General features: G+C 37.0%; 1 protein-coding gene across 1 annotated transcript in view; it reads left to right on the top strand.

Moving 5' to 3' along the window:
- antxr2a (ANTXR cell adhesion molecule 2a) overlaps positions 1 to 27,587 on the top strand; it is a 42,997-nt gene that overhangs the window by 9,104 nt on the left and 6,306 nt on the right. The window contains exons 10-16 of the mRNA XM_046841628.1: positions 225 to 294; positions 2,273 to 2,351; positions 2,529 to 2,624; positions 5,722 to 5,766; positions 5,890 to 5,985; positions 8,728 to 8,895; positions 9,931 to 10,011. Coding sequence (XP_046697584.1) covers positions 225 to 294; positions 2,273 to 2,351; positions 2,529 to 2,624; positions 5,722 to 5,766; positions 5,890 to 5,985; positions 8,728 to 8,895; positions 9,931 to 10,011 — 635 coding nt within the window. The remainder of the gene's footprint in view (positions 1 to 224; positions 295 to 2,272; positions 2,352 to 2,528; positions 2,625 to 5,721; positions 5,767 to 5,889; positions 5,986 to 8,727; positions 8,896 to 9,930; positions 10,012 to 27,587) is intronic.

Genomic DNA, 27,587 nt, shown 5'->3' with positions numbered 1-27,587 from the left:
TATTGAATGGATGTCTCTCAATACAGTGCTCATTTGATGTGGAAAACTTCACACAATTCTGTTTTAAACTATGTATAAAAATGACTTTTACAGAAAAATCCCACACATATCCTTCCACTGCTCTCTGGACTGCACCGCTCACGGCACTGACAAATAGCGTAAAATAATACATATTGGATTGAGTTTTCCTTAGCTGATAATACATTTTCTTTACTTTTTTCCAGATGAGAAATCAACCACAGTGCGAGATGACTATGTACTGTGTCCTGCGCCAATGCTTCAGTATGCTGGACAGTGAGTATTCAATAGGGGATGACAAATGACCTGTCTAGAATCTTGAATGCAGAAGAAAGTTACATATTGCTAATTAAATATTTGTTTTCTCTGCTATTATACCACCTGACAGTGAATAGGAGTCCCATGTTGTAGAACTAAGCCTTTGAGCTTATGCTGAGACTTGTGCCTATAATGCAGCATGTTATAACACTGAAACCTCTGTATGTGATCACTGTTTAAAGGGTTTGCTTAATTAACTCTCAGCTTGTGACCATGCCCCATTAAGTAGTTAGCTGCTATGGGCGGCGAGTAAACACATCTGGCAGAGGGCTTTAAAAGGATGTGCGACAGATGCAGCGATTCCCTTTTCTATGCTCCAATTTAAATAATTCACCATGCCCTGACAAGCGTATTCACGTACCACCTGCATCTTCAAGTATAGGAGCTCTCTCTCTCTCTCTCTCTCTCTCTCTCTCTCTCTCTCTCTCTTTCCATGACTTTTGCTAGCCCCCCTCCATCTACAATTTGAATATTTAAAAATGGTTTTGGTTCATATAGACTGAAATAGAACTTTAATTTTTTTTCTGTTAAACAATTAAACATGTTTATATGAACTGTATCTTGAACTCAAACAAACTATGACAGACTGTTGATAAAGCGCTGTATAGCTAGGGTCTCATGCAGTTCTTAGGGCCTTTGTAGTGGAGGACTGAGAGGATGAGAAACTGGCAGTGAGTCTGGCAGTAGTTTCACAATCAGGGTTGCCAGGTCTTTCCAACCCAAATGCATCCCAAAAACGATAGAAAAGACCTAAAATTAAACCATTAAGGAACTCTTTTTGTCTTTGTGTGACAAAGAAATTCGCAGTTTACATATTAAAGGACAGTATCTACAATGCAGCCAATATAACTTACATAATCTTTACATTCTATGATCCTTACATTTTCTCTGTGTTTGCTGTGGCCTATTAGGAATTTGTTGAATGCAATTAATTTAATTTGCTTTAATTGTAGTGTTTTTTAGACTACTTTAAAACTAGCAAAACATAATAAACTACGGTCCTGCTTTTTCTACCCACATCATTGATGCACTCAACCTCTTACACATCTGGAGACATGCCAACCTTAACTAAATGCCACCCTAAACTAAAAATCAGAGACAGATATTTGCCAGAAGATTCCATCTTCATGGATTTGATTGGACACATTTGGAGCTACTCTCCCATTCAGTGTCCACATATCCAGCCTGATTAACAATCTGCCAAAAATTTGCATGTATCGAGTATGTCAGCTAAATTAGCCTCTCCTCGGTTCCATTCAGTAAACGCATCTAGTTAACATGCACGAACCTTTTAAAGGATTCTCGGCAAACCACTGAAGCAATTTACAGCCGTAATAAAGCCAGCCAACTCAACAATGTTTAAATGCTGCATTAAAACCAAAATTTGAAGTAAATGGTGTTTATAAATTACCATGTCATAAAAAGTTAAAGGAAGTTGAAATGCATCAAGTACACAATCTGTTTTACCCTGTATTATTGTATCTTAGGAAGATTATGATATATTTTAGACAATAGCGTTGTATTTTCAGCACAGATTGATGGATCACACAAATCCATATCACAGAATTAGGAATCTGGACTACTCTTTTTTATATTTCCTTATTTTGGAAGGGATCACCGACATTCCATCAGTTGACCTAGCAGTTTTTCATTTTCATTAGTTCTATGAAAACTCTCTTGCATAAGACATATGGAAATCAATAGCATGAACCTGTTAGCTTTGTCTCTAATAGGTGAAATTTTATTAAAAAAAACCCAGAGTAGTCAATTGTTTGCCTTAAATGATAAAATAACTTAAATTTGACTTCTCTATGTGTTGTACATGATGTCTTACCTGTTTTTTGGCATATTACTGCAGTGAAGATTTTTCTTCAATGTAAAGTAAAAAGTACGAACTTATTCGGAGGACCTTGACGCTTGTTTTGCATTTTCATAGAAAAATGGAAGTTCTCATCAGCTTTAATGGGGGAAAGTCCTTCGTTACAAGTCCCTTAACCATCACTGCTTCGACTTGCGTAAGTTTTATTTTAAAGGTTGTTAACTAAGAAAAGAAAAAAATAAATGATTTCATGGGAGTCATACAAGGAGAGAGAAAATATTTATCATTTTATATTTAATGAGTCAAAACATAAAATGTATAGATATATGCATTTCCTGAAATCTGAAACCAAATAAATGTATTCTTTTATCAGTCGGATGGAACCATTGTGGCCATTATAATCCTGGTGCTGTTGATCCTTGTTGCTTTGGCTCTGATGTGGTGGTTCTGGCCTCTCTGCTGCACCATGGTGAGTGTAAAAATTTCATAATGCTATCATTCTTCTGAGCCCTACTAATACTTTTCCTAATAATGCTTTGAACTATGGATTTTCACAGTGGATTTATTAAACAATTATTATTGTTTCTTTATTTACTATATGGCCTCCTGTTAGTCTTCTCTTTGTAAAATATTATTAAAGTATTTAATATAATGTCATCATTCTTATAAAGTAATAGCACAGCAATGAGTGTTTGTCTGCTGGTTCTTTGTCATAAGGTAAAAGAATATCTTTGGCCAACATTGTAACCCGCGGCTCTGGTTGACGTTCTGTGGGCTAATATACGGTTTTTGTGTGGTAAAAATGTTGCCACAGTTAAACTGCAATGATAGGGAGGAGTGGCACCACATGGGTATAAACCTGCCCACATCCTGTTTTTCTCTTTGATGTAATTGTTTCATAGGGAGGAGTTTAGGTTTGTTTTCTAAGACAAAGAACAGGAAGAACCGTTTGTGGTGATGTTTCACTAAAAATGAAACGCCTTTTTGGTTAAGTTAATGTGTGGTAGGTATGTCAGGAATTAAATGTGAAAGAGCTTTTAGTAGGCGGGTGTTCTTTTATTAAATGTTGTGGAATTTGTGAAAAAAATAAGTTTAATTTCCCTCATTTGCTTTTAAGCATTCAACACATAATATTATGCAGCTTTCTTCAGAGAAACAAAATTCTAAACAAAATTCACATGGTAGAAAACTGAATAACTGTATAAAAATAATTCTTATATATGATTTTTTTTATTGTGTTTATTATTAGGAATACATTAGGAATATGTGGATGATGTCCAGTGGATTACTTTTTTATTAAAAACCTGTAATTTACTATACAGCCAACACTAGAGATCTGCTCTGTTATCAAAAATAATCAACATCTTCCCACCAATCACAGTTGTGAATTCAGCTTTGCTGTAGGATGTTATTCTAACCAAATCCAGAAATACTGTTCTAAGATATGTAATAGAGTGAATTATAAATTCAAACCTCATAGAAGGTTCAAAACTCATATCTAAAAGAAAGAAATCAGCAACACTTCTGAGGCTTAACCAAGCAACTATACAGATGGCACACTGTGGAACTATAGCAATCGGCATCACAGCGGCAGCTCAAAATGATATGCGCCACCTCTCTTTGAGAACCTGGTGGGAGCTCGTCCAGAATGAGATGGAAGCATATTTTGGAAAACCAACAAAGGCATTAAAATGTAAACCCCCTGCAGCATGTCTGGACCAGGCTCTGCTTGTCTTAGGCGAAGAGCTGCTGCTCCCCTCCATCAGGGACCTCCGGCAGAAGAGAAGGGCCATGTGTGCTTTGTTAATATTTAAACTCAGCCCTGCCAGATTTTCAGCAGTCAGATATGCTCAGAAGCATCAAGCCATCCTCCCCCCCCCTCCCTCCTTTTCCCATTTTTTTTTTCGTGGGATACTCTGCGCTGCCAGATTGGAGGTCAGTTTGAGTGTGGGTGTAGTGAGTTAGCCTTGATTTTTTGGACTTGAAGGCATATGCAAGGCCAAATTATGTTTTAACATTTGTAGTGTGACAGATTTCAGTCTATACATCAATATAACATTTAAAGTTTTTGCTCGCTACATTAAAATGCAAGCCTTCTGATATTATTAAAATACAATTTTCTCACAAATAGGTTCATGGTATTTGGAAATTGCTAGCTATTGCATCTGTGATTAATTGAAGCCAGGAAACAGCTTGACAAAAGCATGATGTGTACAGAAGAGAAACAAACAGATTATAAACTTCAATTGGACAATTATCCCAAACCCATATGGGGCTGTTGCCTGGGTGACACCTGATTGGTTGATTTTTCAGTAGAGGCTTGTAGTCACTCTGGCAAGAGTCAGATGGCTTAGTATTTAGTGATTCTGGAATTTAATTACAACGCTGCTTTTCTGTGGGTTTTGTCTGTTGCACATCTGTCCATCAGGTATTTGACAACCAAACAGCCCAGGGTGTGATTTTTATAATGCCTTATTTATCCCACAATATGCTGGGGGAAATATAAATCTTCTGTTTAATTACTCAATCAAGTGTTAATCCATATAGCCAAAGGTTCACCCTAAAAGTATGGCAATTATTGATATTTTCCTTGATTTGCCAACAGTCAAAGTGCAATTAATTAAGTCTAATTGATCGTTTTCCATTAATATAATGACAACATTGGTGTAATGGTATCAGCAGGCTTTAATGGGAATGAAACATCTGTTTGACTTATGATTTGTGATAATAAAAATGAGGATTTTTCCCCCCTTTGAAAACCAATTTCCTAAATGCATAACCTCAACATGGTAGCCAATCTATCTTTCATGAGTAAGAACTGAGTCTCAGTTTAGAGGACATGTGCATAAAGTAAAGAGCTAAAAGTTGTTGAAAAATATCTGCCACGATATGTATGATGTTTGCTGGAAGTTTTAGTTGTAAATTGAATGAACTTTGACTGAACTATGACTACATAATGGTGCTTTCAAACACTTAAAACCTTTTGTGCTTGAACTAGCTTTGGCCATGGCAGATTTTGATATAATGTCACAACATAACTATACAAAGATGTTTTCCGGTTCATTCTGACAGGATGTGTGTTCATCTGTTTGCGCAAGTGTGTATGTGTGCACACGTGCTTCTTCCTTTCACTGGGGACAAAGCACTCTTCTACCAGACAGGGTCTGGAGTGCAGCCTGAGCCTCCCTTCTGCATATCATTGGAGCTAATTAACTCCTTAGGACTTTATGATTGGGGGATTGCTGTGGAGCGCTGAACCTCATCCAATTAATTAAAAGATAAACGGGCTGCCATGCTCACCCCAAAGACTCCCTTGTCAACAAGTTGATTTTGAGCTTTTCTTTATTTTGCACCAGGGGCCCACAGTGTTGGTTTACAAGCCCATCCATGTAATCAAATGTACAGGGAGGCGCTAGGCTCCAGTTGTTCAACTAAATCTGTGCGAGAATCTAAGAGCAATGTTTCTGCATTGCATCTATTAGGCCGGATGTTTTTTATTTTATTTTCTTATTTCAGACCGTGTGTGCTACTTGAAAAAAAAGTAACTGTTGTTTGTTTCACTCTAGGTTATCAAAGACCCACCTCCTCAAAATCCTCCTCCTCCACCACCTGTTAGTAGAAAAAAAATATTTCTCTCATTCAATTTAATTAATTTTTTCATTTAATATTTCTGTAATTTGTAGTATTTACTGATGTTTAATTATTGTTCAATTGTTTATCCGGTCTTTTTCAAGCTTCCAGAGGAAAGTCCACTTCCCAAGAAGAAATGGCCAACTGTGGATGCTTCCTATTATGGAGGCAGAGGAGCAGGGGGAATCAAACGCATGGAGGTAAGAAAAATATAAACCACATACTCTTTAATTGTGTATCTTTTTAGGACTAGTTGTATGAACATCAGAAAGATGCAAAACTTTGTGTTTGATGTAAATCTGAAATTATGGGTCAGTATACTAAGGGTTAGCTTATGCAAGACTGATTGTTTGATCAACTTTAAAGCTGTAAAAAAATTAAAGAGGAACTGCAGATCCAGTGTTGAAGAAGTTGTGTTAACAGAGATGTCAAAAGTACACACATCCTTCACTCAAGTAGAAGTGCATATACTTATGTTTAAAAAAAACCTTTTTCACACACATTAAAGTAAAGGCGTTTGAGCTCTGACATGCATTTAAGTAAAAAGTAGCTATTACTACTACCTGTTATAATGTTATGCTGGTAACTGGACCTTACTTCATACAAATCATTTTCAAATTTCTTTAGCTAATGAATATATCCAGGTTCAACAACTGTTATATAAAACACATGCAGAGCAAAGATGATGATGATCAGGTGATCAGGAATGTCTCTGTTCTCAGTCATGTTTACATCGCTGACTTCCTCTGTCTCATCCACATTAGCCTTACTTGTTGCCTTCTGCCTTGCTCATTGTAAGCTTCGTAGGCTACCCTATGCCTGTGGTGCGTGGTAGTAGTACATGATACACCAGTGGTAGGTTGAAAAAGCAATAACAAGAAATAGGTTGATGGGCTGAAAACGGTGCTCAATAAGAAGAAAAAATATTGATCATGTCACCAAATAGATCAAAACTAAAGTAACAAGCCTGGTTTGGTGAGTGAAACTAAACAGTTCTAACGATAAATACAGAAGTAAAGTACTGATAACAGAAAAATCTAACTAAGTACAGTAACAAAGTATTTGTACTTCATTACTTCCCAACTCTTTGTGCTAATATATGAAGTTGTGATTAAGTAAAAACTCAGGACAAGTAAATGTCTAATACCATTTGATTTTTATCTATTTTAATGAAAATATGTATGAATAAGAAATAAATGTGTATGCACTACATTTTTTGTAAAATCATAAAAATTAGCATTGTTCTATATCATTCGTTGAATTTTCTTTTAATTGGGGAAAATTGATGGATGTATTCCTGATGAGTGCGAGGGGATGCAATGGCAGAGCTGTGTAGCAAATTCCTGAATTGCAAGTATAAGTAAAAAAATATGTAGTTGTTCTTTTACAAAGGTCCTAAAATCATCTGAATAATCATGTGTATGCATGTATGTACATGTATGTACATATGTATGTTTAATTTGTACTGTTTTAAATAACACGTTTTGCACCAACCACCACTGCTTAAACTGAATAAGTAGCATTTTCACTACCCATTTCTTCACCTTTTACTTACTTTAACTTCCCACTTTTTCTTCTCTAAAATAATTATGCATGAGGAAACAAAGCATACTGCATGTTGCTTGTGCATGGTGCCTGAATGTGTTTGTTATTTTGGTCAAATTCTGCAGGTTTAGGTTCATGCAGACTGTGACCAAATTCTGCTTAAAAACTGACTCAAACAGTTTTATACCTTTGGCCATAAAATAGCATATTATCCTCAGAAATAGTTCACAAAACTAAGCTTAAATGAATAGGATAGAACCTTAAATTTACAGCATTTGGCAGACACCCTTATCCAGAGCGACTTACAACTGATCAGGGGAGGGTTAAGGGCTTTGCTCAAAGGCCCAGCAGTGGCAGCTTGGTGGTGGTGGGATTTGAACTTGTGACCTTCCAATCCAAAGTCACTGAGCTACCACCTCCCTAAATGACATACATTATGTGTGAAAAGCATACATGCAATTGCTCTAAGATGATACTGACCTTCTCTTTTAGTCTGTAAAACATATAAACCTTTTTTTATAATTTGGCTCATATAAAAGAACCAGAGACCTGAAGTTTTCAATAGAAGTCTGTTTAGATCTAGGACACCTTGACTGATGCCTTTAAGATGACAGACTCCTGCCAGTTCGGCTTCTGCCACGTCCTGTTCCCTTAACTTATGTTGATGATAAAGGATCAAGATCCGCTGTGCTAGCTTAATAAATTCATCTCACAGACGCCCATCTTGTCAGTCCCTGTTGTTCAGCCATAATGCTCTCCTCACTGCTGTCTCCTTTTTAAAAGGAAGTGGCATTTTAAGAGGTGCTTGCCATGCTCTGCTACTCTTTCTCCATAGCCCCATAAAGAGGTGGCGTCTCTGTGATTTCCCTCCAAAAGCTTCGGAAAGTTTTTCCCAGGAGTCTGAGGGAGAGAGCGCCAGACTTACAGCGTCCTGGGCACCACCATTTTTTTCCTTGTTCCTTTAATGCACAAAGCCTTTATTCATCTAGACAGCCCCATCTCCATTTCTGAAACACTTCTGTGGACCTGGGGAGAGGTGTGCCTAAGATCAATCTGTCTTCTTTCTTTAAACGTAAAGCAGCTAGGGAGACATGTGGCACAGGGAATATTTAATTCATTAGGAGAGCTTCTTTTATTTTTACATTTTTTTCCTTGAAACTTTTCAGTCTATCCAGAGGTGATACTAAAAAGCTGTTCCACATTGTACTGGCTTAACCTACTGTGTGGCCCATCCATCTACATACACAGTATGCACGATGGAGGATTTAACCACCATGACAGATGTGATGAATTAAAGTATTAAAGACATAAAAGCATTTAACATTGATCAAAAATTCTGTTTTGGGAAGAGCTGAATTACGTTTTAAATGAGATAACTTAGATAACTATATTTCTAGGTTCGCTGGGGGGAGAAGGGCTCGACAGAGGAGGGGGCGAGATTGGAGAAAGCCAAGAACGCAGTGGTTTCAGTACCAGAAGATGTGGAACAGCCGATGACCAAAAAATCTAAACCATCTGCACCTGCCTATCATCAGTCTGAAACTAAATGGTACACTCCAATCAAGGTGAGTTGATCATACAGTATACATGACATTGCCATTAATTTGTATACATAATCATTCACTTTCTTTCCATAAGACATGCAATATTTTAATTTCATTAAATGTTTTATTTCATTAATACACTGAATCAAGATTTATTTTTAGTAATCTGAGACCCTGCCACTAAGTCTAAATATTCTGAGTTTATATAAATTGGGCAACACGCATAGAAGACACAGACATTGCTAGACATAAATAAAGAGGTATACAAATACAGCGATAATACACAGGATGTTACCAGGTTTTTTTGAACTGGTATAGAGTCAACAGCTGATATTTAAGATTCCAAACATAATTTTGGAATATATAATAATGTATTTATTTTTAATAAAATTATTAAAGCTTTTTAACTGGGTTATGTAATAGTTGTTGCAAAAGTACAGTGTTAAAGGCTTAGCTAACTTTGATGTAACAGCATATAATTACCTGTATATAATTGAAAGAATAAAGATTTTCTCAGTTTACAACCGTGCTTTGCAATATATAATAACTCGGGGTAGTAATTATTCATCTATTATGTTTACAGTTATTTTACAAGTAAACAGTAAATTTACAAGAGTTACAAATAAGTAGCTGCACCTTTAAAATCAGCTTTAACTTGTTTGATCAAGATCGACAAAAAATGCCTGTAAACATAAAATGCAAAAAGTCTGTCATACCGCCTGTGTACTTTATAATTAAATTCTATTGAAATTACCAAACATAAAATAATACATTTAAATTTGAGTTGTAAATCAATCTAAATTTCATATCTTAAAATACTTTGAAATATAGTTTACTATTTTCACCTCAATATTGTATTGGATACAGTTTTAGCACCATCTCTGTTAATTATTGCTAGGTCTTAACAACTAATAGTGAATCATTCAGTTCTAAGTTATTGAATATTTTTTATCAATACTGTTCCTTATAGTAAATTGTCTTTACTTTACCTTATATAGTAAAATATATCACTTTATATTGAAAATTGTTATGTATTTAATTATGTTTTTACTACAGGGTCGCCTGGATGCACTATGGGCATTACTGCGGAGACAGTACGACCGAGTTTCCCTCATGAGACCCACTACTGCAGATAAGGTAGGCCACCGAAACCAAGTATGGTTTGCCCTAATGCCCTTTGCATTAGGTTAACATTTACAAACTTGAAAACAGATGTCATGACGAAAACAATGAAAATCATGAAAATGGACTAAGACAGAAGTCTGATTTTGTTTGAGATACAGAAATAAAAGGCAGGAAAATTGTATAACAGAAAACTGATTTTTTGCACACAGATTTGTGTGTGCGTGTGTTTGTACGTGTTGCATCACGCATAGCAACAGCTGCAAACACTTAGAGCAGGATGACATTCACACCCAAATATGGTAAACCGCTGTAGGGAGTTCTTTCACTCGTACCGCACTAGCAATTCAGCAAAGCTGCAAAAAACACAGGCACGAATCAGATTGATGTGTAAAATGAATGCAACCATCATATCTGGTTGTTAAAGCTTATAAATAACAAATTTATAAGTATGTAGAGTTTCATTATGGTAACTCTCAACATGTCATCAGGGATACAATACTAATTATGCTGATGAATACACAATAGCTTAATCAGTGTCCTGTTTTAGTCAAACATAATATCATGTAGGAAGGGGCGATACCTTATTTATGAGCGTGGTGGTATGTGTGTGTGTGTGTGTGTGTGTGTGTGTGTGTGTGTGTGTGTGATTAGTAATTCTGAAGTTTAAAAAATGAATATTAATTATTAATATTAATAACCTATTTTCAAATGAACCCTCAAAAAAAAACCCTTTTATAGAATTTAGGTATGCTTTATAATTTAATGCTTTTTAAAGAGCTCCGTCTGGAAGCTAAAAACTCTAGTGCAACTTATACAATAACTGTTTTTCACAATCTTATTTATCCAACTCTTAAAGTGCATTCAAATAACTCCTTGGTCTAGGAATATACAGTCTAAATATTTGTTTTGTTTTTGTTGAGTTCTGTTTCTGTTTTGCGGAATATGTCTGTTTCCTGAATTTTCTGGGTGTTTTTCTCAGCAAGGTTGTATGGTTTAACTTGACACAAAATGAATTAAGCATTGTTTCTCAATTACCAGATGCATTATTGTTTTGTTCAGGCATGTTTGCTAGATAACGTTAGCATGTTAGCATGGTAGTATATTAAACCTTGCACTTGAATGAAGTTGTTTTTGTTCTGTAGTTAACTCTAGTACAAAAGAGTGTCTGTGAAAACACCGAAGTGGGCACAGGATCAAAAAAAAAGTCCAGCACACAGCTCGAGCTTGAGCTACTCTTCATGACCTTTTCTAAACAAAACCCTAAAAACTCCACAACTCTAAGCAAGCTCAGCCCTAGGGAGCGTTCAGAGCCATTGGAAGACTCTGAGCAGGTCTCTGGCACGCTTTTTCGAGGCCACAGTTTGAGAGCGTACTGACTTTAAAGCAATTCATCAGGTGCGCTGTGCCCAGGCGAGCATTATCAAAGCTGGAGAAGTCCTCTGCCTGAGGAGAGAGAGAGTGGGGGCTTTGATGGCCGACAGGAACCCTCCGGGGTCATGAATTTTTCAGTGCTGGATCGCCGGGTTACAAGGACTCATACAGGTGTAAGGAAGCAGGTTGTCACAGACATCTGTTCAGCTCCTGGACCCTGGGGTCCCTCCAACCATTCCCTTGTTTCTAACTCAACCCCCACACCAACACACACATGCACATGCATGCACAAACCCACACACACACATTCTCTGCCTGTAGCCAGACTGCAGGATTCTCAGCAGCTGTAGGTTTTATAAGCAGTCCAAGTACTTACTGGTCTCCCATTTTACCGCCTGAGGGGCTCCAACACCAAAGGTAGAGCGGGAGATGGACACAGCTGCACTGCTGCACTTGCCCGGGGCACAAATAAAGAGATCTAATGCACTTTGACTGTGTTGTTGGTGAGATCTGGGAGCCAGGGAGGCACTTCAGAGCCAACTTAGCGCCGTAACATCTGCCGCTGAGTTTTTCCGGAAAAGAGTGGCCGGGGACAGCAGGTAGAGGAAAGCGTCAGCACCTTTTGAACGGCCGCCTGGCTTTCTTGCACCCCTCCAATCCGACTGGCTTGCTATTGTTTTACAAAGCAGCAGCCTACAAAAAAGCCTCTAACAAGCTCCTTTATAAATGATACATTAACATACATTAACCCTGGCGATCTGTCGCAGAAAGGCAAAGTCACCACACACAAACTAGAAGGAAAAAACTGCTTATATGAGGCTGTGAGTTTTAAGATTTGTGCATTTTAATTCCCTGTGGCTTATGGAGGGAAAAAAGCTGAGCCAGATTGCATTGAAGGTACATTTCCCAGAAACAGCTCAGTCTAATTCTGTGAGGCTTTCCACTCTTGTTACAGTTCTATATATTGTAGTTATTATTGTCTGTAGTAATAGTTTCTGTTCTCAGAAATTTAAGGAAACAAATGACTCATCTGGTGTCTCACTAATATCTACAAATATAAAGAGAAATTAGCATGATTTCTTTCTCCCTATCAAACTGCAAACCACCTTTATGTTGAATGCATACAGTAATATATATATATATATATATATATATATATATATATATATATATATATATATATATATATATATATGTAATATAATAAAATATGTCAATTTTATGTCACCCGTAACCCTATTAAAATCATTCTGCACATAACAAATACCTTATTAGCACAAACTGACATGTAGCCTCCTAATGGCAGCACTTTTAACGAGGCGGGTTGTTGTTGTTTTTTTTTAAATGGTAGAAATTTTAACTGCGGACAAAAGCAAATCGTGATTTCGAGACTCACGATCTTCCAAAGAGCGGGGGTTAAAAAGCAGCCCACTGTGACAGTGTCTTAATTTAACAGCCATCGGTCACATAAACAGTGTGCCAGGAGCATTTTAATTAAGTGACTGCGAGCGGGCAACGAGATGCAGCCCAGTTCTTGAAGAATGCCATTAGAGGAGGGGGTGGATGGGCCTCGAAGATGCAAGGGTAGAAGCACTGGCATGGGCAAAGAGCATTTTGGCGGAGGAGGGGAGCAGCGAGTGAGAAAAAGCAAGAGATTAAGTCGCTGGGCTGGCAGGCCGAGTCCCTTAGGTCTCAGACACACATGGCCAGATTGAGATTTTAACACACATGGCCAGATTTAGCAATGGCACTGTGTAAGAGCTTGGATTGGGGCTTGAGCGCTCACAGACAATACTGGACTGTTTGTGCTGTGCCCAGACGAGTGAGAGAACTCAGGTCCTAATGAACTAGCCCGAGCAGTATGAACTGAAACCTGGCAGTTTGAGCGAGGAGTCGCTTAATCAGCAGAGTCATGCGCCGTGGCTCAGTACTGTAAATACGGTTTGAATTTATAAGGCTGTCTCCGTATATAAGAGGTATGGCTTTCCACATCCTTGGTGTAGAAATGTTTGGTCTTTCATGTTACCCTAGAATTTAATGAAACTGCTCAATTAAATCCTGATTTTCTCCCTGAATTACTGCATTCAGTATTCCATTACAGCCTTTGTTATGCAAATTAATTAGCATTCATTTACTGATTAAATTGGACGATGCGCTAGGTATTTACATCAAAATAAAGCAAAAGAAAAAAAAAAACAGGGAGACAGCTAAATAGGAAAACATCTAACAACATAGACTAATAACTTTGTAAATACATAAATGAATATATAAACCGGGCATTATTTCCTGACAAGCACTATACTAAATGGCACGCTGTATTAAATATAACGAACTGACTCAGTGATGAACTGAAAGCGCTGTTGTTGCGAAAAAAAAATGCAAATGGTGTTAAGTACCCTAGATCAGAGAGCATGAGATTTCTAATTAACAGGGTAATTGGAATTAAACCAGAGCATCACAAATAATGAAGTGGTTCGAAAAAGAAGCCGACGTTTGCACACAAGAAGAGTTAAAGCGGCTCATGGAGCGCAAACACAATTACAGAAGTTCGACTCCTCCACCTCCGTCTTTCTCCGAAGCACCTTCGTTCAGCCTCCTTGGCCTTTTATTGCCTTTAAGTAGCTGGTGTGAAAATGCTATAATGGGAGAATTGTGTTTGGGTGCGTATGGGGGCCACGTTGAGGGAACAATAGGTATGTTCAGCCTCCTCATTAGCGTTATCAGTGGGTTCCTACTAACAAGCGGCATGTCGAAGGCTGACACTTTCATTCAGCCGCTCCAGCCCCAGAAGAGAAGTGACAGCTTTAACGGTGACAGGGGCTTGCCAATTCCAACAAAATGGCCCCTCGGTCTTTCAACCAGATTAGATCTACCCCCCACCATTTCTTTTCTATTCGAAATATTTCGGCACACGAACTACGGAAAAGTAGGGCAGATGTCCGGGCGGCTGGTTGTAAATTTGGTAATGTGCGCCATGTTAAGCTGCAAGGCTCCCCACGCAGCCAGGCCTGCTGGTAACAAGATTAGATGGGGGACCCCAGTGAGCCCACGTCAGTTTTTGGAAATGTGGCACTAGGAAGAAGGGATTGAGGAAAGCAAATAGAGAATAAGATGGTCTGAGCTACAGGGAAGAAAGATTGAAACTGCTGATATTGACTTCTTACACAAAAAAAAAATTTTAATTGTTGTTTTGGAATATTTGTGTAATGATTTGTAGAGACATACTTTTTTATTACTATTTTACTCAAAAATATTCTAATAAGAAGATAATTACTACAAATATCATTATAAATAAAATTGTTATTTTGTAGTTTATTTACTCATTTAGAATTTTTTTTTTTGTTTGAACAATTCAGAGTTATTTTTGTGAAAGATTAATTTTTAGCTGATTTGGTTTAGTGAAAATTCAACAAAATATTTACTTTCTTAATTGTTCCTGCTATTTTCATAAATTCCATATTTAACTTTTTATTTGCTGGTGTATTTTTTGACTTATCGTAATTATTTTTGTGATTTCCCTTGTGTGCTCTGCTTTACCCAGTCAGATCTGATGTATGTTTAGAATTTCTTTTTTATTATATTGCCTATTAGCAGCAATAAGACTGTGAAACACAATTGCAATTATCTTGCGTTACTGTTAATGTCAGTTTCTCTTTTTTTCTGGGCCCGGTTTTCTGCACAGATTTATGTCTGTATGTGTCAGACTTACACAGAAATCATGCAGGGAATCAGTAATGTATTATAATGCCTTCTGCTCTTCACTGATTAATCTCAATTTGAATGTGATGAAACGGGAAATATGTTTGTACATTTAGATATAACGAACTTTAATATGCGTTGCTTCAAGTATCGTTTTGCGCAATAATTACAGCATAACGAGCAATTAAACAAATACAGAATAGGGTAGTAAAAACTATAGGTAATTATTTTTTCATTGCTCAATTTATTTAGTAATAAAAACAATCATTTTATATAATTGGAAAAAATATTTGGCATCTACAGAATGTAAACATTTACATCATTATTATATAGATATTGACTAGAACGGTGAGATAATTGTGTCACTAAAATAATTAAATAAATGCTTATTGTTGTTTTCAGTTACAACCAAATATGGTAGTAATATTTAAAAAAAAAAAATCAGTTTACAGCATCACATTATCTACTTTTCCAGCTTTATGTATAGACCATTCAGCACATTGAGAATATTATCTTTTAAATGTTAGACAGCTTAGTTCTCTTCAAAAATATATATTTTTATTAAATCTAAATACGTTTTTTCTTGACTAGAATCTTAATCAGATTCAGGCAGACATCCTGTCAAGAATTTTGGATTATCAGAACATTTTCTGCATTGATAATTGAAGTTGCTATATAATATATTTCTGGTACTGCATGCTGATTACTTCATACACTCTTAAAAATAAAGGTGCCAGGAAAAAACAAGGTTTTTTTTTTAGAGTAATGTCATAGAAGAACCATTGTTGGGTCCCAAAGGAACCTTTGAGTGCAATTTCAAGGATAAGCTTTCTTTTTTTTAAAGTATGCCATCATTCGGGTCATAATTATGTTCGAACCTAAATATAATTCACATTTGCAATAAATAGAAGTATTCATTTACATTAAAATTTTTGACAAATTTTGCATGCTAAATATTTTGCACTTGAGATATGGATTATTAACATAGATTAATATAAAAATATATATATTATTAATTTATATAAACTTAATTTAATTTACTTAACTTTAATTTAAACTCATAAAAACAGTTCTGTTCCAGCATTTCCAGTCTTGTTTAGTAAACTGATTTATATAAGATTATAAAGGAACACCTTTAAGATTAGTGTGTGTGAAGAACCTTCCTTTTCCACTACAATGAACCTTCTGTGGAAAGTTCTTTGAAAATTCAATGGAAAAGTACCATAGAGTTTATATATTCTTCACAGCATTATACACCTAGAAAACGAACCGTTTAAGAAGCTTTTTTTTTTCTGCGATCTTGAGAAAAGTTCCCACAAAATCAAAACTCCTCACTGCCCTTCCAGATCTCCTACTCGTTGAACTGGAATATTACAATGTGGCAGAAAAGAGGCATAGATTCCAATCAATGTGGCATTTATCATCATTATAGATGGCTATGATGCTAATGGTAACAGTTTATAATCTAACCTTAATGATGATGTCTTCATGAGTTATAGGTCATCTTGTCCCATATATCATTACCAAATGAACAGCTCAGTTTCATGGACTTTCAGATCTGTTTGTACAAAAGAGAGAGATACAAAAAGAGCTGTGTTGTTTCTTCTCTGTTGTAAGCCAGTCATCAAGTCTCAAAACAAATGTATGTGTGAGTAATCCTGATTCCCGCTCCTTCTTTGCACAAATGCAGATGTGCTTTTGTGGTCTTTTGTGTTAAATATAGTCATATATAAACAGTATAAATAGTTATATAGTCATTAAACTGACAATATTATTTAATATTTATATATTTATCTTAAATATCAAACCAGTATAAAAACACTGACGTTTGGAAATTTCTTTCTAATGATTGAAGTGCACATCTGGACACAATGACCACACTTTTCGAAGTAAAATCACCACCTCTCTGTCTTCCACCTAGAATTCCCACCTCTATGTCTTTTTAAATTAAGATGAGAGAAACTATCCATGACTGACACAGGCCCTAATTAAGACATAAAATGGTGGTCAGCAGGTTTCTGAAGGTTACTCTGTGTATACTGAAGAAAGCGATAAAGGATGAGGCTTCTGATGACATTTGATGTTTTCACTCAGTCTGATGCAAACTACCATTAATGCAGGAGAAGGGAGTAAGGGGACTGTGACACCTTGTGCTATCTGTGTGTGTGTGTGTGTGTGTGTGTGTGTGTGTGTGTGTGTGTGTGTGTGTATGAGTGTGTGTTTGTGTGTGTTTGTGTGTGTGCGTGTGTACATGCACTTTTGCTCCCCTTAATGAATCTTAATGATTAGCATCAGATGCAGGATGTATCTCTTGCATTAAAATAGAGTGAATACCATTCGTACTGATGTCCTATTTTGCCATCATGTATCATCTTGTATGAAGAGAAGCTTAAATATGCATTTTAGAGAATATAATATACCTATCCTATGTGTTTTATGCACAATTGGCATTTAACATCATTTACATTATTTTATTTAATTGAGTAATTGGTTTTAAAATATAAAATTCTTTGCAACTATTACAAAAAAATGTATAAATAAATAAATAAATAAATACACTAATATTAAATATACTAATAAACACTTTTCATTGCCATTTTATAGCTGTTAGATAAAGTTCTAGACAAAATAAAGCCAATCTAGTGCTCACAACTAGACAACTGTTGTGATGGTGTCAGGTTTTATGTCATTTATATTAAATTCAGGGAAGTTGGTTTGTTGCCAGCTGATCAGAGAGGAAGCATCTGTGGTCGGTGTGAGAAAAAAATAGAAACAGAAAACAGCACCTTCTCAACTGAGTCACTGTGCAGCTTCCGCACTTGCAATAAGATGTAAGTAAGACATTCTAAAATATGTTACTCTAAAAATACCAAGAAGATTTTCTGCTTAAAGTCAAGCCCAGACAATTCCAACAGTTAACTAAAAAATGTTAGGGATTTTTTTGCATAAAAAAGAAAAATCTATTAGAGAAATAATGATAACATTTTGTTATTTAAAGTGGACCCAGGATATTTATTCTTGGTATGATTAATCGTAGCAGTATATGGCATATATATAATAATTTCCATTCTAGTACATAGTCAAACCAATTTTAGACATTCCAGTACATTCATAATGATGCAGCATTAATATGTGCAAAAATGTTTTTATATAACAATTTAGTCACATTTAATGGTTTATATGTTTAGAGTTAATAGTGTGTCCATTAGACAGTAGAAGCCACGAATTAGACTTGGGTTAAGCATGTCCTGTGTTCCTGTCTCTTATCCAGTGAACATCAGAGACCCAGAATTAAGCTGAGAATTTCTTAATGTTCACAGTGTCCACAGACAGGATACCGTATTACAAAGTATTAGCACGTGCCCTTCGACTCATTGTCCGTTACCCGGCATGCGTCACCTACAAGACTCACGCTAAGTAGTTCTAGCGGTGGCCCTGTCGGTGGCCTCTGTCAGCCCACCTGGGAGAGAGACAGCTGCCTCGGCAAAATCCAGTGCGTGTCAGCCATAATGACTCACAGCTGACACCTCAGCACAGGCCTTCCGCTTTAGTCTGCCATGTAGCGCATTAGAATAATTACTCCCTGTCATCCTCCATTTAATAGGCGCCCCTCCCCCCTGTTCACACACACTCTCACATTCATGCAGTCGCTCTCAACCTCGTTTGCAAACACACACAGGCGCATACACACCCGCAGTTAGACACCCGCTGTTGGTGAATGGTGGCATTAAAACATTGAGCAAATGCCCTTGCCCTGTTTGTCATTTGCCCTTAGCAAAATAAATAGCATTTTCCCATTGCAAATTCCATTTAAAGCGAGTGAATGAGAGATAGGGCGAAGCTGCCACCTGTATTTAGTTCAAGGGGTAAACAAACTGGCATGCACACACACACACACACGCACACACACAAACACACACACTTGCAGATAGAGACATTTGCAGTTCTAGAAAGGCAAGTCTGAGGAGGCATCTCATTATCATGACATCTGCATATCTGAATGCAGACTCAGTGCCTTCGGAGCTTGTGTGGACGCTGGCATGTAGCTCTGGTCTGCAGTGTGCTGCAAAGCTAAGGTGTAGCTATGGGGATTTCAGGTTTGAACTTTCTATGAAATATTTGAACAGTGTTGTAAATGCTTATCTGTGAGCATTAACATAACACCCATACATGTCAACATATTATGCAAAGGAATTGTGCTGTAATAGTGTCAGTAAAAGAGAGTAATCATTATAATTTCAAATTTAACCACCCAATGATGTCATAGTGTATTTCCTAATCACTCGTGTTCTTTAGTTTGGATATGTATTTGCTAGGAAGCATGAGGATTTCCTGAATGCTTTCTGTTTCCTAGTAATAAAAAAAATATTTTGACACAAGTTGATGAACAAGCTTACTGTCTGTTTACACTATATGGACAAAAGTTTATGGAAACCTGACCAGAAGATTTATATGCTCTTTGAATGTCCAATTCCACATTAAGTCCCCATTTGCCATTATATACTAGATATTACTAGTTATTATACACTAGATTTTGGAGTGTGGTTATGGAGATTTGTGGTCAGTTAGCCACAAGGGCATTTATAATATCAGGTATTGATGTAGGCTCAGGAGGCCTGGGGTGAATTCAAGGGTTTGCTTTTGCTTTGTGCACAGAGACATTGTAATGCTGAATGAACAAGTGGGTCTCTTATTTAAAGGAAATTAAGGAATGTCTTTGGATGTGGTAGCATCAAATATCCTGTTATATCCAATCCTAATATCCTATATAATTGTGTGCCATCAACAGTTGGAAGAACCAAATATGGCTGGAAAAGTCAGGTGTCCCATTTCTTTTCTCTATATAGTATATATTTTCTTTATACTTTGGGCCAAAATCCTTTTCAGGGAAAACACTAAAATACTGGCAAACTAACATATATGTAGACAAATAAATTGTGCACACTTGGAAACCCAAACCTGCATGGCAATGCCCCTGTGCATTATACAAATATGAGTATCTGTACTTCTACTTAAGTAAACGATGTGTATACTTTTGCCACCTCTGAGCAGATGTCCTTATCCAGAGCGACGTACAAAAGTGCTTTGAGTCAATATCAATGATCAACATTGGTTCACTAGGTTACAGACTTAAGATAACATCTGCCTAAAACTCTTTTGAGAATAATATAGTAATATAGTTTACTGTACAAGAGTGTGTAACTTTACATCTAGCTGTACTGCTCACCACAGCAATACGTTCACCTGCTGACCACACTAGATCCAATAGATTCGTGGCAGGATCTTGACGTTTTGAATTCTGGAGGTACAGCGAAGGTGCTGTTTGGCACCACCTACAGGTAACTCCTTTTTTATCCTTTGTTGCACCTCCTCAGCATTTTTCACTTCATGTGCGTATTCTAGCTGTTGTTTAGTATCTGGGGTCTTCCATTTTTTTCTTCATTTTATTTAAGCAGCATGGACCTAAATGGAGCCAAAACTATTTGTTGGTTTTTTTACTCAGTCTTCTAGGTGACACCTGATTAAGTGATTCTTTACAATAAAAAATTCTATTTCTTCATTCCATTTACAATCATTTGGAATTTCTTTACCTATTATACTGGGTATAGTGATAGTAGTTAAATGGAGTTCTTGAACAACAGCGGCTTTGAGTCTTTCAGCTCACTCAGAAGTTAGCAAGGGACAGATTATAGTAACCTACATCAGTAGTCAGAAACAAGTCATACAAGCAACTCTGGAAATACAGAATATGGTCTCAAGGGAATGTCACTGGGCATGATAAGCTCGTTTTAAGGCTGTCAGTAGAATGTCCTCAATATGTGCTCTAATTTAGTGAGATTCAGTTTACCATTTTTTTTTAGTTACACTGTTTAAGTCGCATGTCTCCACAATGTATATGCATTACGTATCCAATTTTATATTCCAACTCAAACAAATAGGAGTCTGAGAACAACTGGATTCTTAGTAAAATACCTATACAGAATGAATAAGATGGCTGACAAGCTGTAAGAGATTGAAAAGAAGCAGATGGGAGGAAAGAGACAGAGGACTGAAGAAGAGTGGAGGTGGAAAGTGTTATGCCACAACTAATGTGTAGTCTGTCGTGCATATTATTTTCCAGAAGGTCAGTGCAGCTTCTGTAATAAAGGTCGCGGCACATCTTTGTGTCAAGAGGTGTACAAAAGAAGCAGTGGTGCACACATCACTATAACCAGTAGAGCCTCAGATTGTGCAAATGAGGCAGCTTCAGGTTTAACTGGAAGTGCCAGTGTCAGAATTAGTTACATGTACTAGTAGGTGGGTTTGGACCATATGTACAGTAGTTTTTTGGTATAACTAGTCAGACTAACAACTCTGTGAATATGAGCCTCTATATAAATTAAAATACACAAGTAGGTGATTTAGCGTCGTTGTATCCCACAGCTTGTACACTTGTTTACTCGCCTGGTGTCTTTATCTCGTCATAAACTCCTACAATAATGTGCGTACATGTGGGAGCACTTTGTACACTCTGACCAGTGAGTTGTCTGAGCAGCTCAGGTCACATTAACCCAATTCAAACGGCCTGATGCCTCCTCTATAATCCCGCCTAGCCCCGAGCGGCTCCGCACTGCTACGTTTTTCTCTGTGGCCATGCAGCAATTGTGTTATTTACTGCTTACATTACCATGCGGCTTGATAAGCATATTTTCCTTAGTAGACACAACAAGATGCTTTATCATCTGAGCTTTCCACTGAGCATAGCAGCTCGAGCAGCCTGGGTGTATTTCATACTCCTGTGCTTTTGTGGTAGTAAATAACAAACAACTTTTTTGTGTCGTAATTTAGAGGTAAAAACTTTGGCAAGGGAACTGAATGAATTAACGTCTTAAGACAACCCGGAGTTATAAATTAAAGATAGATTTGCATGGTTATTTGGTTTAACTAAACAAGGGAGATGAGTTATCAACACTCTTAAATTATATACTGTTATACTTTTTTCAGAACTTAACAAATATTAATTTAAATGTTAGTTTTGAATTTTTTTTTGTACAAAAATGTATTACAATCATTTGACAGAAAAAAAAATCTATTGGTATATGCACTTATTTGGCATATACACCAACTTTACAAGGAACAGCTGGAAACCTGATAATAATGCAGATACAGTTGAAGCGCTTCAGTTAATTCACATCAACCATTAAAATCTCAGTAACTGTAACTGTAACATGGTTATTAATGCCAGACGGGCTGGTATGAGTATTTTAGAAACTTCTAGGATTTTCACACACAACAGTCTCTAGAGTTCACACAGAATGGTGCAAAAAACACCACGCATGTGTCAGTAGACATCTTGTGGGCAGAAATGCTTTGTTAGAGGTGAGAGGAGAATGGTTTGACCAGTTCAGAAGGCTACAATATCTCAAATAACTACTCTTTTTAAACATGGTGAGCAGAAAAGCAACTTAAAATGAACAACACATTTATTCATAAGGCAGATAAAGAAAACAGGAATCTGAAGGTATAGTCTGCAAAAAAAAAAAAAAAAAAGCAATAGCAACACTTGATTTATGAGGCGTGTATATATATATATATATATATATTTACTTATTATATATCGAGTTATTGAATAGTTTTGGCTTATAGCTTCTTTGTTACACTTTGTAATAGGTGATAGAACTTCACACCTACCAATGTTTAAGATGGCATTTCTAATTATTTCTCTACTACAGTCTCAAAAATATAACTACAAAGACATGTGGACTAATGAAAGCTGGGAATATAATATAAACCATATACATTACACTGGGAAAATTTCTTTACATTAGGTGTAACAATAGCGGTATATTTGTCTTTATGTTAAGGCTGCTCTATAGGTCAAGGCATGGAACACACATGGGCTGAGCGCCAAGGCCATTTCTGCCCGCATTAGCCTCATCACAGGCTTTAATGTGTGCCACCCCATGGGAGGGCGGGCTTCCTGGCACATGTGCACCGATGTGTCCAAATGGCAGGACTCTTGCACACACTCACCGCTGCTCCATCCTGACAGCTCCCTCCAATTATCGCTGCCCTTGTCGCATGACTCGCTCTTCCCCCTTGCTAAGATCGTATGCGACCCCTGACCACCACTGCGCTGGTGGAAGGCAGAGCAAACCGGGGAGTGTGCACCCACCCACACACGTGAACACACACATACACACACACACACACACACACACACACACACACACACACACACACATACACACACACACACACACACACACACACAAACACGCTTACTTTTACATAAATTACAAGTGATTAGTGAGCTCATTGCATCATTAATATTGCATGTACCTAGGTTATGACCCACTTATTAGATAACATTGAATAACTGATATAATGTGAAAAAAAAAGAACAATGTTGAAAAAGGCAGATTTTTTTTAAAATACGTACACTATGTGTTTCTGACCTTCATTTCCAGACAGTAAAGAGTATGGATGAGCTCATAGGCTTTTTTTGGGATGCTCATTTGCAGCGTCTGCAGCCTGCCCATAGGAAATCTTGAGAAGCAGGCAGACACGCTGAGAAGGCTGAAGCAGATGTGTTTACTTACTCTGATAATGAGAGATGAAGTTACTGGTTAAAACATCAGTACACTATTGCCTGTTGGTCACTTTCCTGTAACTGCATTTTAGCAAAGAAGTGATTTTTGATGGCAGAAGATACATGGAACATTATCTCAACTCAATATATTTAATATATTGAGACTATATGCTATTGTCAATATTTTGTCATATTTCATCATTCAACATTTGAAAGAACACTACAGTATTATACTTTCAACTTGTTTGTATTATAAAATTGACCTTTCAACTATGTAGGAACTACTGTTTTGAACACACTACTAATTAATTCAGATTTTTTTTATTTCACCTTTAAATACACATTTTTTTTTTAAATAAATCCATTATAAGGAAAAAAGTATTGGAACACCTGATATTTCCAGATATATGTGGATACTTTTCAACTTGAACTAGAAGACCCAAACCTGTTCCAGCATAACAATACAGCTGTAGACATTGTAAACTCTATGAAGATCTGGTTAACATGGGGTGCAGTGGAAGATCTTGAGTTGCTCGCTGTATTGCTCCGGGTTGTAAAATCTTTTAATGTTTACATTTACAGTATTAAATTTTATAAAGACACATCCATCTGCACGAATACCAACCTTCTGTACTGTAGTGGTTGCTGCTACAGTGTTGCTGTGTTCACTGTGTTGACACTCATTGTGTTTACTGTCTCTCTGTCTTATATTGTCCTGTTTTTGCAATAGATATTGCACCTGTGCACTTTATTTATTGGCCTAAGATTAGTGTCCTAGTTAGTTTTGTGTAGGTCTGTGCTACTTTTTGTTAATTTATGTTGTCTTATGTATCACCTTTGTCCTGGGGGAAAAGGTTATTTAACTATGTACTGCACTGTATATGGTTGGATTGACAATTAAAGCCTACTTGACTTGACTTGAACACCTTCGGGATGAATTGGACTACGCTGACTGCACCCCAGGCCTACACTAATCAGTACCTGACTTCTCTAAAAATTGTTGCTGAATGGGCACATTCTTCACAAGCACACACCAACATCTAATGAAACACCTTCCTAGATACAAAAAGGGACTAAATGTGAAATGGGATCCTATAGTCAGGTGTCCACAAACCTTTGTCCATATATTGCATTCATTTTATTTTATCCGGTGGTTAACTTTCTACATGATTAATACCTTAAACTAACTCCATATTTTTAATAATCTTGGACAAAACTTACTTTTTGAATATAAACTAATCTTTTTTGGAGTTGGACTTCAATGTCTTTCTGTGTACAGCTCTTTCTTTCTCCAGCTACAGTTAAGATCTTGGGTAGCCTGTTTAATGTAAATTAAATCCTGTGTCCATGTAGCTGAAGTACCTGAAATATTGTTATACAGCAGTTTAATGAAGCAGGTTGCTTCTTGCATCATTCTGTGCCCCTGTTTCTACGAAATGTCCATGAATAAGAGCAGCGTTTAACCCCTTCATCACAAATTCCTCTAAATGAAAAAATCCTATTGATAAGATACCCACATAACAGAACCCCACATACACACAAAACAGTGTGTATTCAGAGTTTCAAAACATTTGTTTGTTTACTTTAGTACATTTATTTAACTACAAAAAAAATCTATTGCTTTTCCGTCTGATCCAACTGATTCTTTTCCAAACAGCATCAGTCCCTTCATCATGATTATTTTATCAATTTAAATTCTTTATGCTTGAACACTGCAGCAGTAGCCCCACTGGAAGATGGTATAGAGGCCTGGCTTTCACCGCAGCTATTTGGAATGACGCTTCCTCTGCGGCTCGGGCCTGCTCCCTCTGTTGGATTTCACTTGTCCATTAGTGCCATCTGTGCCCGGCTGTGCCGTCTGTGAGTGTCCGCGCTCCGCCAAAACGACTGGCATTTTCTCTCAAACAACCAGGGGATGATGCCCAGAGCTGTTAGCTGGCAATGATGTACCCTTACCCTGACAAAAATATTCTGGAGTAAGAGGGAAGTGTAGCGATTAGGAAACATCTGCACGCTTTCTGTGACATTGCCTGTGCAATTCTTTATGGGAAAAAGCCTTCTGTGCTGATCTGTTTACTAGCTGCTGGTGTTTGAGTGAAAAATGTTTTTTTTTTTACATAAAGAGAAAATACCATAAGAAAAGTCATGAAAGTATACCAAAGCTGACTAAAAACATCCCTGTTTTAAGCTTTGACTTTATTTGTTACAGCTGTGTTTTTGGTAGTTATCAATGGAAAACCAATTGGATCTCTATTACAGTGATGTAGTGCAGTGTAGCTTTGTGAGTAATATGACATTTCCCAAATGTTGAAATAGTGGTTACAACAAGTAACAGCTTTATGAGACTGAATCAGCATCTTTTCAATTCACCTGTGAATTGAAACCAAAAATCCAGTTGCACTTTAGTCTTTAGTCCCAGCATAGAGTCATGATGCACACTTTTATTTCTAGTCAGATAAAGCTCAGGTTTTTCTTTATTTATGAATAAATTATTTACTAAATATTTTCGTGAAAAGGAACGTTCATTATTTTTGCCATTGCAAAGCTAGTTGTGTGAATCTCTTTATTGGATAAATAGTGATCTAGCTATACATGTCGCTCCCTATGGCTCTTGTATCAATCCATTCTTTTTCTTAATGCTGATCTCAAACAAATCAGCTTTGTGATTTTTATACTGTATATCCAACCCTTTCTGGTTTAGAGATCTTGCTCAATTTAAACAAATTTTGCAGATCATTTTGTCAGTAATCATATTACAGTAGTTCACAATAATATGATAATATTTTGGTCTAATCATCACTTCTACACTAACAAAAACTATAATGATTTCCTATTCAATTGTGGCTACTTTTTTAGTAGACCCAACAAATTGATCCTTCTAGCCACTGTATCAAAGGACAAACTCAGTTGCTATGTTCTGCTTCTGAGCCCTTCTGTTAAATGCTCTTGTCAGTGCACTCAGAAAATCATCCAAACCATCCAACCTTCTAAATAATCAAACAATAAATCAATCAAATGAAGAGATAGGTGGCCAATATAGGCCAGGTGGCTGAGAGTTATTGTGTTTACCCTCAACTCTGCCTCTGTCATCATTGCAAATATGTGATAGGTGATAAAATATATGCAAATGTTATGACACTGGATGCTAGCATAAGAGTTTTTTATGATCAGCTCAAGATTAAAAAGCATCACTTCCCTTCGTGTCTTCTGGTTTAATGCGGAACTGGTCAGATTTAGATTGCGAATCATATGTCACAATATTTCCTCTTTTTTGAAAGCATTCTGAGATAAATATTATCTTAGCAAGAGGTACTATTTTATATACACTTGTAAATTACAGCACTGAAGGCCTTTTGGTTTGTTATTGGAATGGTATACAGCATACTCCTCCTGCAAGCTTGCTTGGGTTAAAGGTGTGCTTGTCAATGATTGTGACTGGAAAGTATGTAATTAAACATTCTTTAATGGAAGTAGCAAGAAGAGAAAATACAGACTGTTCTGAAACTTATGAACACTCCTACAGGCTCTGAACACAGGTAAACAGAACAACATAGGGGAGACAGAATCAAATCCAAAAGCAGTTCCAAAATCAGGCACGCCAAACAGAGCAATATAGGGCAGAGCAAGAACACAACCAACAGACAGTACAAACACCAAACCAGAAACCGGGCCAGAACAGAGATCAGAAACAGGGGTTGGGAACAGGAACCAGAGCAGGCATTGTCTGTGGTGTAGGAGTCACTGGACAGAAGAGGTGGGGCCTGGCGGGTAGTGAGCGTCTGGTGGAGGGAACCAATGAGACGAGGACAGAGGAAGGTCGGGTGGTAGCAAAGGATTCTAAGAGACTTCAGGCAGACTGCCACTGGATAGAGCGTCTTCTGGGGGCTTCCCTCAGGGGCAGGTCCCATGATACATGATAAGTCCTTGATTACTGAGGCTCACTTTC

The sequence above is a fragment of the Silurus meridionalis genome, chromosome 27 (assembly GCF_014805685.1).
Source record: "Silurus meridionalis isolate SWU-2019-XX chromosome 27, ASM1480568v1, whole genome shotgun sequence".
In the NCBI taxonomy this organism is placed as follows: domain Eukaryota; kingdom Metazoa; phylum Chordata; class Actinopteri; order Siluriformes; family Siluridae; genus Silurus; species Silurus meridionalis.
Note: the sequence above shows the minus strand (reverse complement) of the source record. Positions and strands in the feature narration are given on the sequence as shown.